The 12,012-nt window shown below is 31.0% G+C and overlaps 2 protein-coding genes across 2 annotated transcripts in view; one reads left to right on the top strand and one right to left on the bottom strand.

Annotated features, from left to right (window-relative positions):
- Positions 1–12,012, bottom strand: part of DOCK7 (dedicator of cytokinesis 7) — a 229,483-nt gene that overhangs the window by 134,487 nt on the left and 82,984 nt on the right. The window lies entirely within an intron of this gene.
- Positions 3,410–11,934, top strand: ANGPTL3 (angiopoietin-like 3). Its single transcript, XM_012639434.1, has 7 exons — positions 3,410–3,983; positions 4,636–4,746; positions 7,062–7,176; positions 8,113–8,226; positions 8,679–8,774; positions 10,811–11,077; positions 11,443–11,934. The coding sequence occupies exons 1-7, from the start codon at positions 3,489–3,491 to the stop codon at positions 11,625–11,627; spliced, it is 1,383 nt and encodes a 460-aa protein (XP_012494888.1). The 5' UTR covers positions 3,410–3,488; the 3' UTR covers positions 11,628–11,934.

Here is a 12,012-nt window from a genome sequence, read left to right as displayed (position 1 = left end):
GCTCTTAAATGTCCTAAAATTCTATGTAGCTAAGAAATTTTGAATATTGGTTCCTAGAAACCAGAAATCCTTAAATTAGGACCTAAGTTTGTTTATAAGATTCTTACTTTCTTTGGCATAAATGTTTTAATTTTTATAACATTACTGATTATATTTGACCAGGGTTCTTTTTTTCTGAAACAGGGTCTCACTCTGTTGCCTGGTTGAGAGTGCAGTGGCATCAATAGCTCACTGCAACCTCAAACTCCTGGGCTCAAGCAATCCTCCTGCCTTAGTCTCCAGAGAAAATGGGACTATAGGCACACATCACCATGCTCAGCTATTTTTTTTTTTCTTTAAGAGATGGGGTCTTGCTATGTTGTCCAGGCTGGTCTCAAATTCCTGGCCTCAAACAATCCTCCCGCCTCAGCCTCCCAAAATGTTAGGATTACTGCGTAAACCAGGATTCTATTTAAATAGGCACGAGTTCAAGCAAAAATTAGATTCTGCCGTTAGCAATGTGTACTCAGACAGGAGGTATTAGAAGGCAGAAAAAAAATCATTTCTGAAATTTATTACTTTTATTATATTTCCCCATGTTGAAGCACCTCTACAGCTTGTAATTAGGCAAATTACTCAAATTACAATCAATAATGTAGTTCAAACTATCCTTACATTATTGTAAGAAAAAAATTATCCAGATATTTATACTCAGAGACAACAATATACTATAAACCAAGACTATGTATCCATTGCCTCTAATCTATCATTGTTACATGTGAAGAATTGCATAAATTATGCAAAAAAGTGTTCCTGCCTTAGTACAGAATCAAATATGGAAGGAAATTCCTTCACACAGCCTCTCTTTGGTACTAGTGTCCAGTTATTTCCATGCACTAAAAGGGGCTACTCTTCAAACTCCCTTCTCTAAAAACAAACCTGCTATATCCAAAAGGGGAGGAAGCATCTACTTTACATAAGTTTTACGCTTGGAAAACTCCTATATTTTATGACTTCATCATTCTCTTATTCATTCAATAAGTATTTATTGTTTCTACAGTGTGGAAGGCATTGTACTAAAGTGGTATAAGGGATATAAATTAAAACCAGATACAGATCTTGCCAATAAACAGTTTATGGTGCAATAGGGGAGAAAAGTTAGCCCACTTATAGTCTTCCTCAACTAGCAGGTGGATGAAATATCAGGGTTAATAGTTTTAAGCCACAAAAACTGACAGCTTAGTTAAGTTTTGAAATATGCCCTTCATGACCAATAATTACAATTCTAACTTTTTCTTTTAAATAAGCAGAAAATTTAAATTTCTTCTCTAGTTCAACATACACTTTTAAATTCCATAACATGTACCAGTGCAAAGGATAAGATAAAAATGATGAAGAAGGAAATTTTTTGGTTTTTTCTTCATTAATGGAAGTATTTATGTATTTTTTTTAGTTATGTTCTCTGTTTCTGCTACAAACAAATATTTATGTGGTTCTATATTAGAAACTTAACAAAAAGTATACATATGTTAATCAAAAGGATACCAAGGTCTAAGAGATCAAAACTTAGAAAACCTAGATTCTAGCAAAATTTCCCAATTTACATGATCTTAATATGGGATTAGCTAATTTTCACCAGTAAAGTACTACAGTATGGGTATAAATGCATTGATTGCATTATTGCTTACTATATACCACGTAATGTTACTATACACCAAGTATGCTTACTACACATTAGGTAATGTTCTAAGTGCTTTGAAAATGTTAAATTTTTAATCTTTACACCACCCTATAAAGTAGGTATTATCTTCACTGGACAGATGAGAAAACAGAGGTACAGAGAAGCTAAGAAATCTGATCAAGGGTCACAGAGCTGAAGAAGAGCAAAGCCAGGGTTCCAATTCAGGCACACTTGCTCCAGAAACATGCTCTTAACCACTATGGTATACTACCTCTACTGCAACTATAAATCAAAGCCCTAATCCTCAATCACCAAAAGTAAGGGCCTCCATTTTATACCAGGAAGAAGCATTTCAAAGAATAGAAATTTGGAAATGGTTCACTTCATAAAATTTTGCTTGACAATTTATAATTTACAGTAAAATTTGTTATGTCAAAGTTTTCCCCTTTGTTTAAAAGCTATTAACTTTATACAAAATTTCTTTTAGGTGGGGTTGATTATACACAGGTTAGTTTTGTGTGGTATAAAAACTAACATACTGAGCACTTCCTATTTGCCACACACTGTTGTAAGTCCTCTACACATGTTATTTTTTTTAATTCTCATAATCCTATGAATTATGTGCTATAATTACCCCAGCTTTACAGATGAGGAGACTGAGGTACGAAGAGGTTAAGTAACTTGTCCAACGGCAGACATCTGGAGCTAGCTTGTGGACCCAGACCACAGTCTGACTCCAGAACCCATACTCTTAACAATTTTACCGTATTAATATATGTCCAGATTAGGCAGTTTTAAAGGATCTACTATTTTCTAACAAAGTTCTTAATATAAACACTCAGTAAGTATAATCACATATGTAATTTAAGCATTTAGTATTTTTCTCCTTTTGATGCTAAGTTAGAAGCCCAATGTTATATTTATTTTTAGAAATACTGTTAATATTTTTTGTTAAATTTTTATTATCAAAATTGTTACTAAGCTCACAAACTTCAGAAAAACTTCTGATGGGCAAATGGTTTCAGACATTGAAAGTATTTAAGATTTAATTCTAGTTCGACCTTAGAAAACCGAGTATCTACTGTTTCTTCAGTGGGCATGTGGAAAAGAGCCTAGAAATAAAGACAAAACATAATGGAGAAAGGGGGTGAAATGTCTTTAATGACACTTATGTATGGGATTTTGTGATCATATGCAAGGATGGTTAAGACACATGTGATGCAAAAAGACATACTAACAAATAATTATAGTGACAAATAATAAGGAACATATATGTTAGTTTATAGAGTACCACAAGAATACAGTATTGAGAGCCATATCACCTAAAGGAACAGAGAAAGGCTTCAGAAAGAAAGCATTTTGGGGAATGGGTCACTGTTTCCTAAGAACTAAAATACAGTTTGACAAATGGATACTTAATTCATTAATTTTTCCTCAACTTTAATATTGAATTTACACATCAAAAGAGTTTGTTTTTGTCTTATAAATCTCTTTGAAAATCATAAAAAATTAAAATGAGCTTTTAACAGGTAGACATCATAACACTGAAAGTATAGTTTATAATATAGCTAAGTTAAATACAATAACAATTTCAAATTACCTATTAAGTTAGTCACTCATTTCTTTGATTTCATTTAGCATTGATCTAGCTCAATGTGGAAGAAGGTCACATTCGTACAAGTTAACACAGCTTAATTATTAACTATATTTACCTGCCAATCTCACATTTCATGTGGCAAATAGTGGTGTATATATAGAGTTAAGAAGTCTAGGTCTGCTTCCAGAAGAAAAATAATTTCAAATCGCTTGAAATCAAATTAGGATAAAAATGTACATGATTAAGATCTTTCTTTTCATTGTTCCTGTAGTTATTTCTTCAAGAACTGACCAAGACAATTCGTCACTTGATACTGTATCTTCAGAGCCAGTATCAAGATTTGCTATGTTAGATGATGTAAAAATTTTAGCCAATGGCCTCCTTCAGTTGGGACATGGTCTTAAAGACTTTGTCCATAAGACTAAGGGCCAAATTAATGACATATTTCAAAAACTCAACATATTTGATCAGTCTTTTTATGATCTTTCACTGCAAACCAATGAAATCAAAGAAGAAGAAAAAGAACTGAGAAGAACTACATACAAACTACAAGTCAAAAATGAAGAAGTAAAGAATATGTCACTTGAACTCAACTCAAAACTTGAAAGCCTCCTAGAAGAAAAAATTCTACTTCAACAAAAAGTGAGATATTTGGAGGAGCAATTAACTAATTTAATTGAAAATCAACCTGAAACTCAGGAACATCCAGCAGTAACTTCACTTAGAGTAAGTAGAAATCAAAGTGGGTTCATGATTATGTTTTCAATGTGCATCTTAAAAAAAAAAAAAATCTGAAGACACGCTATTTGAAATATTTTGTTGTATTGTTGAAATACTTAATTTTTCTCAAGAAAAATAACATCCAGAAAATAAAATTTTCTCTTATATTTTAAAGTTGGTTTTTGTTTCCCTAATACTATATATGAAAACAACTAAACTTTATATTTCATGTGAAAATTATAAATCAGTTAGGTAATAAAATATAGAACACTAAATCATTACACTATTGTAAATTACTGAAGGTAAATAAAAAGTTAAAGGTATTTAAATTTGAAAACTATTCTCCTATGTTTAAAATGAATAAAAGTAATACAGTAAATGGTAAAGATTTATTCTGATTAAAATACCCTGGGTTTTTCTTCTTTTAATTGAAGTTCAGAAAATCAAATTTTAGAGATGGTACATTTTAAGTAAAACTTTAAGAACAAAAGTATGTACTATTTGAAAGACATATACAAAAAAAATTGATTACCAATATTCATTTTCCTAATCCACTATTAGTTAAAAAATTTAGATTGTGATAGTGTTACAGGAAATAAAAACTCTAAGAAAAAAGAAAGAGGAAAGAAACTTTTAACCAACTACATTGTATACCCAGACTTTTGTAGAACAGCAAGATAACAGTATCAAAGACCTTCTCCAGACCGTGGAAGAACAATATAAACAATTAAACCAACAGCATAGTCAAATAAAAGAAATAGAAAATCAGGTAAGTCAATACTTTAAAGGTATGTCCAAACTTTTACATTCGTTTATAGAAACATTGGATTGTTTCTATAAATTGTTTAAAAGCTTTAATTGGATTATGAGTAAAATAATTGCATCAGCATGATTATTAAGATTTCAGACTCTGAAAGTAATAAACTATCTGGATTTAAATCGTGGCTCTGAAACTTTCTGTGTGGCCTTGAATAAATTTCTTAACTCTTATGTTTCTCAGTTTCCTAACATATCCTATGAAGATAATAACAGAAACTATCTTATAGGATTGTTGTGAGAAAAAAAGAATTCAGCAGCTAAAGTGATCGTATTAACATTTAAATTAGATCATGTTTCTCTTTGGTTTAAACCCCAGGATGGTTCCCCATCTCTCTCATATTGGGCTCTTAACACTCAGGTGACCTGAACTTTCATTATCTCCCTTACTTCCTCTTCTCCACTCTAGTCATACTAGCCTCTTCGTTGTTACTCAAACACATCAAACATGCTGCCACCTCAGGGCCTTTGCCCTTGTTCCTTCTAGTTGGAATGCTCTTTGCTCTGGTATCTGCATGGCCACTCTTTCATTCCCTTTAAGTCTTTATCAAATATAAAATTCTCAATGAAGCATTCCCAGGTCACTTACTCAAAAATGACAATTACCTAATCCCATCCCTGAAAGCTTCTACCTCCTTAACTACTTTTTCCTCTTAATACTTGCATTTATGTAAACATAATATATATTTTAGTTATTTATCTTGCCTATTCCTGCACTAAAATGTAGAATCCATGAGTATAGGGATTTTTCTCCATTGTTTCCATTGCTGTACCCCAGAATATAAAACACTGAATGACACATAGTAGGCACTCAATAAATATCTGTTGGATTAATAAAGGTAATGTCATATTCAACACAGTTAATAAACACTTGCCATGATTCTTACTACTTGCATTATTAGAAACTGTGTATCTCATAATTAAAGGCCAACAACCAACAATGTAAATAATCTGCAATGTAAACAATTGGTGAAGTGAGGAAGGAAGGAACTTGTTTAGAATAAAGCTATGTCGAAATCTAAGCATTTCCATATATAGTACAATAATTTAAAAGTATCAATTGGTAATACTCCTGATTCAAGAGAGTCAAAAAATAATACAGAATCAGAGAAAACTGGTAAAAAACGGTTCCCAAGAACTACAAAAAAAAATTACTACTGATTTCCACTAAACAAACAACAATTTTAGTAGGTTATGCGAATTTTCCAAAAATGTTTTTTTGCCAACTACTTTTGATTCCATAATATCCTTATTACATAGGTTATTTTTCTAAATTTGTTTTTATTATATCATTTACTATGATTAAATGAACTTGCTACAAAAGCAAAATGTCACTATTATACAATGATATACATTCTGTCTAAAAATAAAATGAAGAAACCAAAACAATGAATATCTGAGTTGGAAAAAGCTTTAGATCATCTGATCCAAACTCCTGATATTTAAATTTAGAAACCAAAACTCTAAAAAGTTTAGTGACTTTAAGATCACAAAGTTACTTAATAGAAAAGACTAATGTCCAGCAAGTGAGCTTTACAACAGATCTTTACAAACTAAGTCCTAGAAAATGTCATTTATGCCAGCATCAAAAAACCAACACTAATAATGTAAGATGTTATATATTCTGATTTTCTCATCATCAATAAGAAAAGCTATCATTCAATAAATTGCAAACTCAACATGCTTTAAATAGAAATAAAATGTTATTGCTAAACTAACAACAAATTATCAAATATACTGAGTGTAAGCAAATAAACCTGCCAGCCTGATAACATCTACAGATATGTTTACAGGTCAAAAACTATCAAGAAAGAAGCCTTGTTCAAATTATGTGCTATATCTTCATGGCAGGTCTGAGAATCAATAAGATCTGCAATTGAGAATTATTAAATTTAAAATCTGCCTGTGTTACTGAATAGAATATTAAATATATTCTGTTCATAAAAATAAAAAGAATATATTAAAATATTCTAAGCAAAGCAAAGTCTCTGCTTTTGGCCTTGCTCTGTTTTTTGACCCATATGTGTTTTTGTGCATTGCTCTATTTTTTTAACTTATTAAATAATGTACCTGATTAAATATCTTGAAAATGGGTAATCTTTACAATCTAAATAGCATTGTTTATCCCTCTTAACATCAAAAGCAATAACTTACTATAAGCTAAATGACAAGATGTCTATAAATTGTACTTCTGATATCCTTACTCAGATTTCTCCTAATTGTATATTCAGGACCATTTTTAAAAGTAGATTTATATTTTTTTATCAGCTCAAAAGGACTGGTATTCAAGAACCCACAGAAAATTCTCTTTCTTCCAAGCCAAGAGCACCAAGAACTACTCCCTTTCTTCAGCTGAATGAAATAAAAAACATAGAACATGATGGTAAGACACTTTGGTGGGTTCCCTCTTGAAGATATTATCATCAAATTCCCTATTATTCGGACCTGTCTAGACTAAAAGAGTAAAGAGACATATCCACCAAATACAATGTGTCAACCTAAATTAGATCCTGGGGTTCTTTTTAAATCTATAAACAACATTCTTAACACAATCAGGGAAATATAAATATGGACTTGATTATTAGATAATACGAAATGTTTATTAGTTTTTTAGATGTGATAAAAGTATTACAGTTACGGAAGAGGGTAAACTCATGTTTAACAAATACATGCTGAAATATTTAAGGAGTTAAGGGTCATGATGTTTGCAAATTACTTTCAAACAGCACAACAAAATACATACTTGTGTTATGTGTGTGTGCATAAAAGCAATATAGCAAAATGTTAACAATTGTTGAATATAGAAAGAAAGACTATGGTGTTCTCTTCAACAATTCTTTCCACTTTCATGTTTCCTTGAAATTTTTCTTAATAACAAAAGCTGTGGGAAATAAAGTCTTCACTCCCATCCAAACTTCAACACAATGCTATGTCCTTTAGACCTTTATTTTTTACATAATTCATACAGAATAGATCTGTTGTTCGTTTTCTCCATGTAATGTTCAGTCTTTCCACATATATCTGTTGTACTGTACTAAGTTTCACATGTATTTTTGCCACTTTAGATTCTTCCTACGCCTAGCAAAAAAGTAGTAATGTACTTAAAATTCTGATTTTGTCACTTTTCTTAAAAGGAACTGTTTGATAATAACTATTTCTGCATTCTTTAACATGCCACTTGATAAAAATGCTTTAGCATAAACATTATTAAAAAAAGCTACATTTGCCACAATGTGATGAAATGTCAAGTAAAATCTCAAGCTCCAAAGACATCTTTCCTATTACTAAATCCCATGTAATAACATTTTGTTGATTCTAGGCATTCCTCCTGATTGTACCACCATTTATAACAGAGGTGAACATACAAGTGGCATGTATGCCATCAGACCCAGCAATGCTCAAGTTTTTAATGTCTACTGTGAAGTTAAATCAGGTAAAACCTGCCTAAGGAAAAAACAGTAGTCAGTTCAAGTTACTCACTACCCATTAGCAAGACTAACCCTGTTATCTTTGTATTCTCTCTCTCTCTCTCTCATACTCTATCTATATATATGTATACACACATATGTATAAATGAAATGTATATAACATGAGTATTAATATAAATCTAGTACTTATATTTATTGCATTTATGTATTCATTCAATATTCTCCTTTTCCTCTATAAAAAAATCTGAAGTGACTACTGTCAATAAGTTTACTAAGACAAAATATTTGCGCTTCACTTAACTTTTTGGGACCATAATAAATAATGAAATGTATTGCATAACATTAATAAACCACTTGACAAAGCCACCAATTAAATGCAAACAAAAAAAAACCAGTATTATTTACATCTGTTAACATCAATCTACTAAAAATACAGAATTTTGTTCATTTTATTCAGGTAGTCCATGGACATTAATTCAACAACGAATAGATGGATCACAAAACTTCAATGAAACTTGGGAGAACTACAAATATGGTTTTGGGAGGCTTGATGGTAAGGTGGCTACATTCAATCATTCATTCACGTGTTAATTTACAAATATTTATTGAGAACCTATTATAGACTGGGCATTGGGAAAGCAGCAATGAAAGAAACAATCTCAGCCTTCATAAAAATTATCAAATAATTACACATTTGTTAGTAATTACACTTATTACAACTGTCACTAATTAAATTACATTTATCATGATTACATGTCTGTTCTTAATTATACTTAATACAATTTAACTTAATGGTTTATAATTATAATTATTAAAGACGATTTTGATTAAGTGCTATGTGCTTTGATAAATGGTAAGTGCTATGAGTAGGCTATGAAGACAACTATTGTCTCTTAAGTCTCTTTATTCTCTCATTAACATTTAGATATCAATTAATTGGAGATTATAAAGAACAAGAAAATTACCAGATATACAAATGTTAAAACTGCAATGATTTAAACATTATAAATGCATACTATAGAAAGTATGGTTTAAAATGAATGAGTTAACTCAATGCTAATTATTCTATTTTGATCACAAAAAAATAATATGAAATAAGCAAAATAAAAATAAATAATATGTTTAAAATCCAAAATACACTATACAAATCCACGAATGATGTGTAAGTACTTACTTATAAAGTAGAAAACATCATTATTATATTAAATTTTTATTTTTTAATTGATTTACTTTTTTAGAGACAGGGTCTAACTATGTTGCCCAGGCTGGAATGAACTCCTGGGCTCAAGGGATCCTCTTGCCTCAGTGTCCCAAGTAGCTGGAACTATAGGTGCATGTCACTATGCCCAGATATATCAAATTTTTAAATGCTCAGTACTGTTCAACCATTTAAAAATTTTATATTCAAACTACCAGTTAAATTCCTAACTAAAAGGTATATTCAATGATATGTTTTTATAGCCCCAAATCTCCTTCTAAGAGCGAATGTAACCCAAAAATAAACGGCTGAAGGTTAAGTCCAGAATACTCATCTATTTCTAATAAGAAATTAACCCATTTATACTTGAATTTACCAGTAATCCTTAAAATGAAGCTTCCTACTAACTCAATAGCAATATGAAAATATTAACACTTTAATAAAAAGAATTGTGATAAAGAATGATCTATTTATATGTTATTTATGTTTTGAATTCCAAATAAAATAATTTTTTATTTTTTAAACAGTCTCACTCTGTTGCCCAGGCTAGAGTGCTGTGGCGTCAGCCTAGCTCACAGCAACCTCAAACTCCTGGGCTCAAGCAATCCTCCTGCCTCAGCCTCCCAAGTAGCTGGGACTACAGGCATACGCCACCATGCCTGGCTAATTTTTTCTATGTATTTTTAGTTGTCCAGCTAATTTCTTTCTATTTTTAGTAGAGACGGGGGTCTTGCTCTTGCTCAGACTGGTCTCGAACTCCTGAGCTCAAGTGGTCCTCCTGCTTCGGCCTCCCAGAGTGCTAGGATTACAGATGTGAGCCATTGCACCCAGCCCAAATAAAATAATTTTTAAAATTACAGAGAAAAGCTATTAAGAACCACACTGTTTCGTTTAAAATATTTTTTAAAAATTTATTCCCTTCTTTTCCTACAAAGAAAACATGTATATCAAACAAATAACAAAAGCCAGGTTTATATTTGAGGAAAATGACATCACTATTAACCAAGGCTCTGGGAATACTTAACAAATCTCTTGACTATATATGGATATTAATAGCTGACAGAAAAGCTGTTCTATATACTTAGATACTATTTTACCAATGACCAGACTTAAAATATCTATGATAGTGTAACATGTTTCACATGTGAAAAATGTCTTGTAATATACATTTTAGAAAGGATAATCAGACTTTAAGCAGATCTATTAACATTTTTGTGCATACAACTACCTTCAGTAAAATTGTTTAGAAAAGAAGTATTTTAAGAGACTCTAAAAGGGATCCAAGACTAAACATCTTATTTACTTACACTAATTAAAAACACTCTTTAAAAAACTATCTGTGACCAATCTGTAGTTAAAAATTCACAGATTTTTAAAACTTTTCTTTTCAGGAGAATTTTGGTTGGGCCTAGAGAAGATATACTCCATAGTGAAGCAATCTAATTACATTTTACGATTTGAGCTGGAAGACTGGAAAGACAACAAACATTATATTGAATATTCTTTTCACTTGGGAGATCGTGAAACCAACTACACACTACACCTAGTTGAAATTACTGGCAACATCCCCAACGCACTCCCAGAACACAAAGATTTGGTGTTTTCTACTTGGGATCACAAAGCAAAGGGACATTTCAACTGTCCAGAAAGTTCTTCAGGTATCCTTTTTCTGATACCAATACTTTATTTTCATATCTTCACTACTCCACAGTATTAGCTATAATATACAACATCAACTCTTTAAAATCCCAACCTCAAATAAGCATTTTCTTTATAGGTAAAAATCTCTTACTTATTTTAACAAAAGTGTTAATTCTAGTTCAACCAGGTACTTTACCTCTAATTGTTCACAGATTTTCAATTTTCGTGATATACATGAGATTTATACAGATTATTTAAAACTGGGACACATGTATCTACAATGCTATAATATTTATAAGAAAGGATGATAAACTCGTGGGGAAATATAATAGTAACTACATGTGAATTTGTATCCATTAAATAGCATAACTCTCTCCTTTAGGAGGCTGGTGGTGGCATGACGTATGTGGAGAAAACAATCTAAATGGTAAATATAACAAACCAAGAACAAAATCTAAGCCAGAGAAGAGAAGAGGAATATGTTGGAAGTCTCAAAATGGAAGGTTATACTTTATCAAATCAACCAAAATGTTGATCCACCCAACAGATTCAGAAAGCTTTGAGTGAACTGAGGCAAATTAAAAACTCAATATATTACACATTAAACTCATCCCAAATTAATGTGGTTTAATAATCTGGTATTAAATCCTTAATAGAAGGCTTGAGAAATAGTTTTTTTTTTATCTTAAAGTCACTATCAATTTAACATTAAACATATCACCTCACCTCAAAACATACCATTTACATTTCTCAATCAAAATTCTTATGATACCATTTGTTCATCTATTTTGTGATGTGGGAATCAATTTTAGATGGTCATAATTTAAATTATAAGCAATAGGCAAATTTTTAAATAACTTTTTTAAATAAAAAACTTACAAAGAGACTTTTCTTTTACAAGTCACTATGGGAGCTAATTTCACAACTTCCTCAGTTTAAAAAACTAGTTTTC

Source organism: Propithecus coquereli, unplaced genomic scaffold (genome assembly GCF_000956105.1).
Source record: "Propithecus coquereli isolate 6110/MARCELLA unplaced genomic scaffold, Pcoq_1.0 Scaffold14, whole genome shotgun sequence".
Classification (NCBI taxonomy): domain Eukaryota; kingdom Metazoa; phylum Chordata; class Mammalia; order Primates; family Indriidae; genus Propithecus; species Propithecus coquereli.
This window is presented reverse-complemented; position numbering and strand designations above follow the sequence as displayed.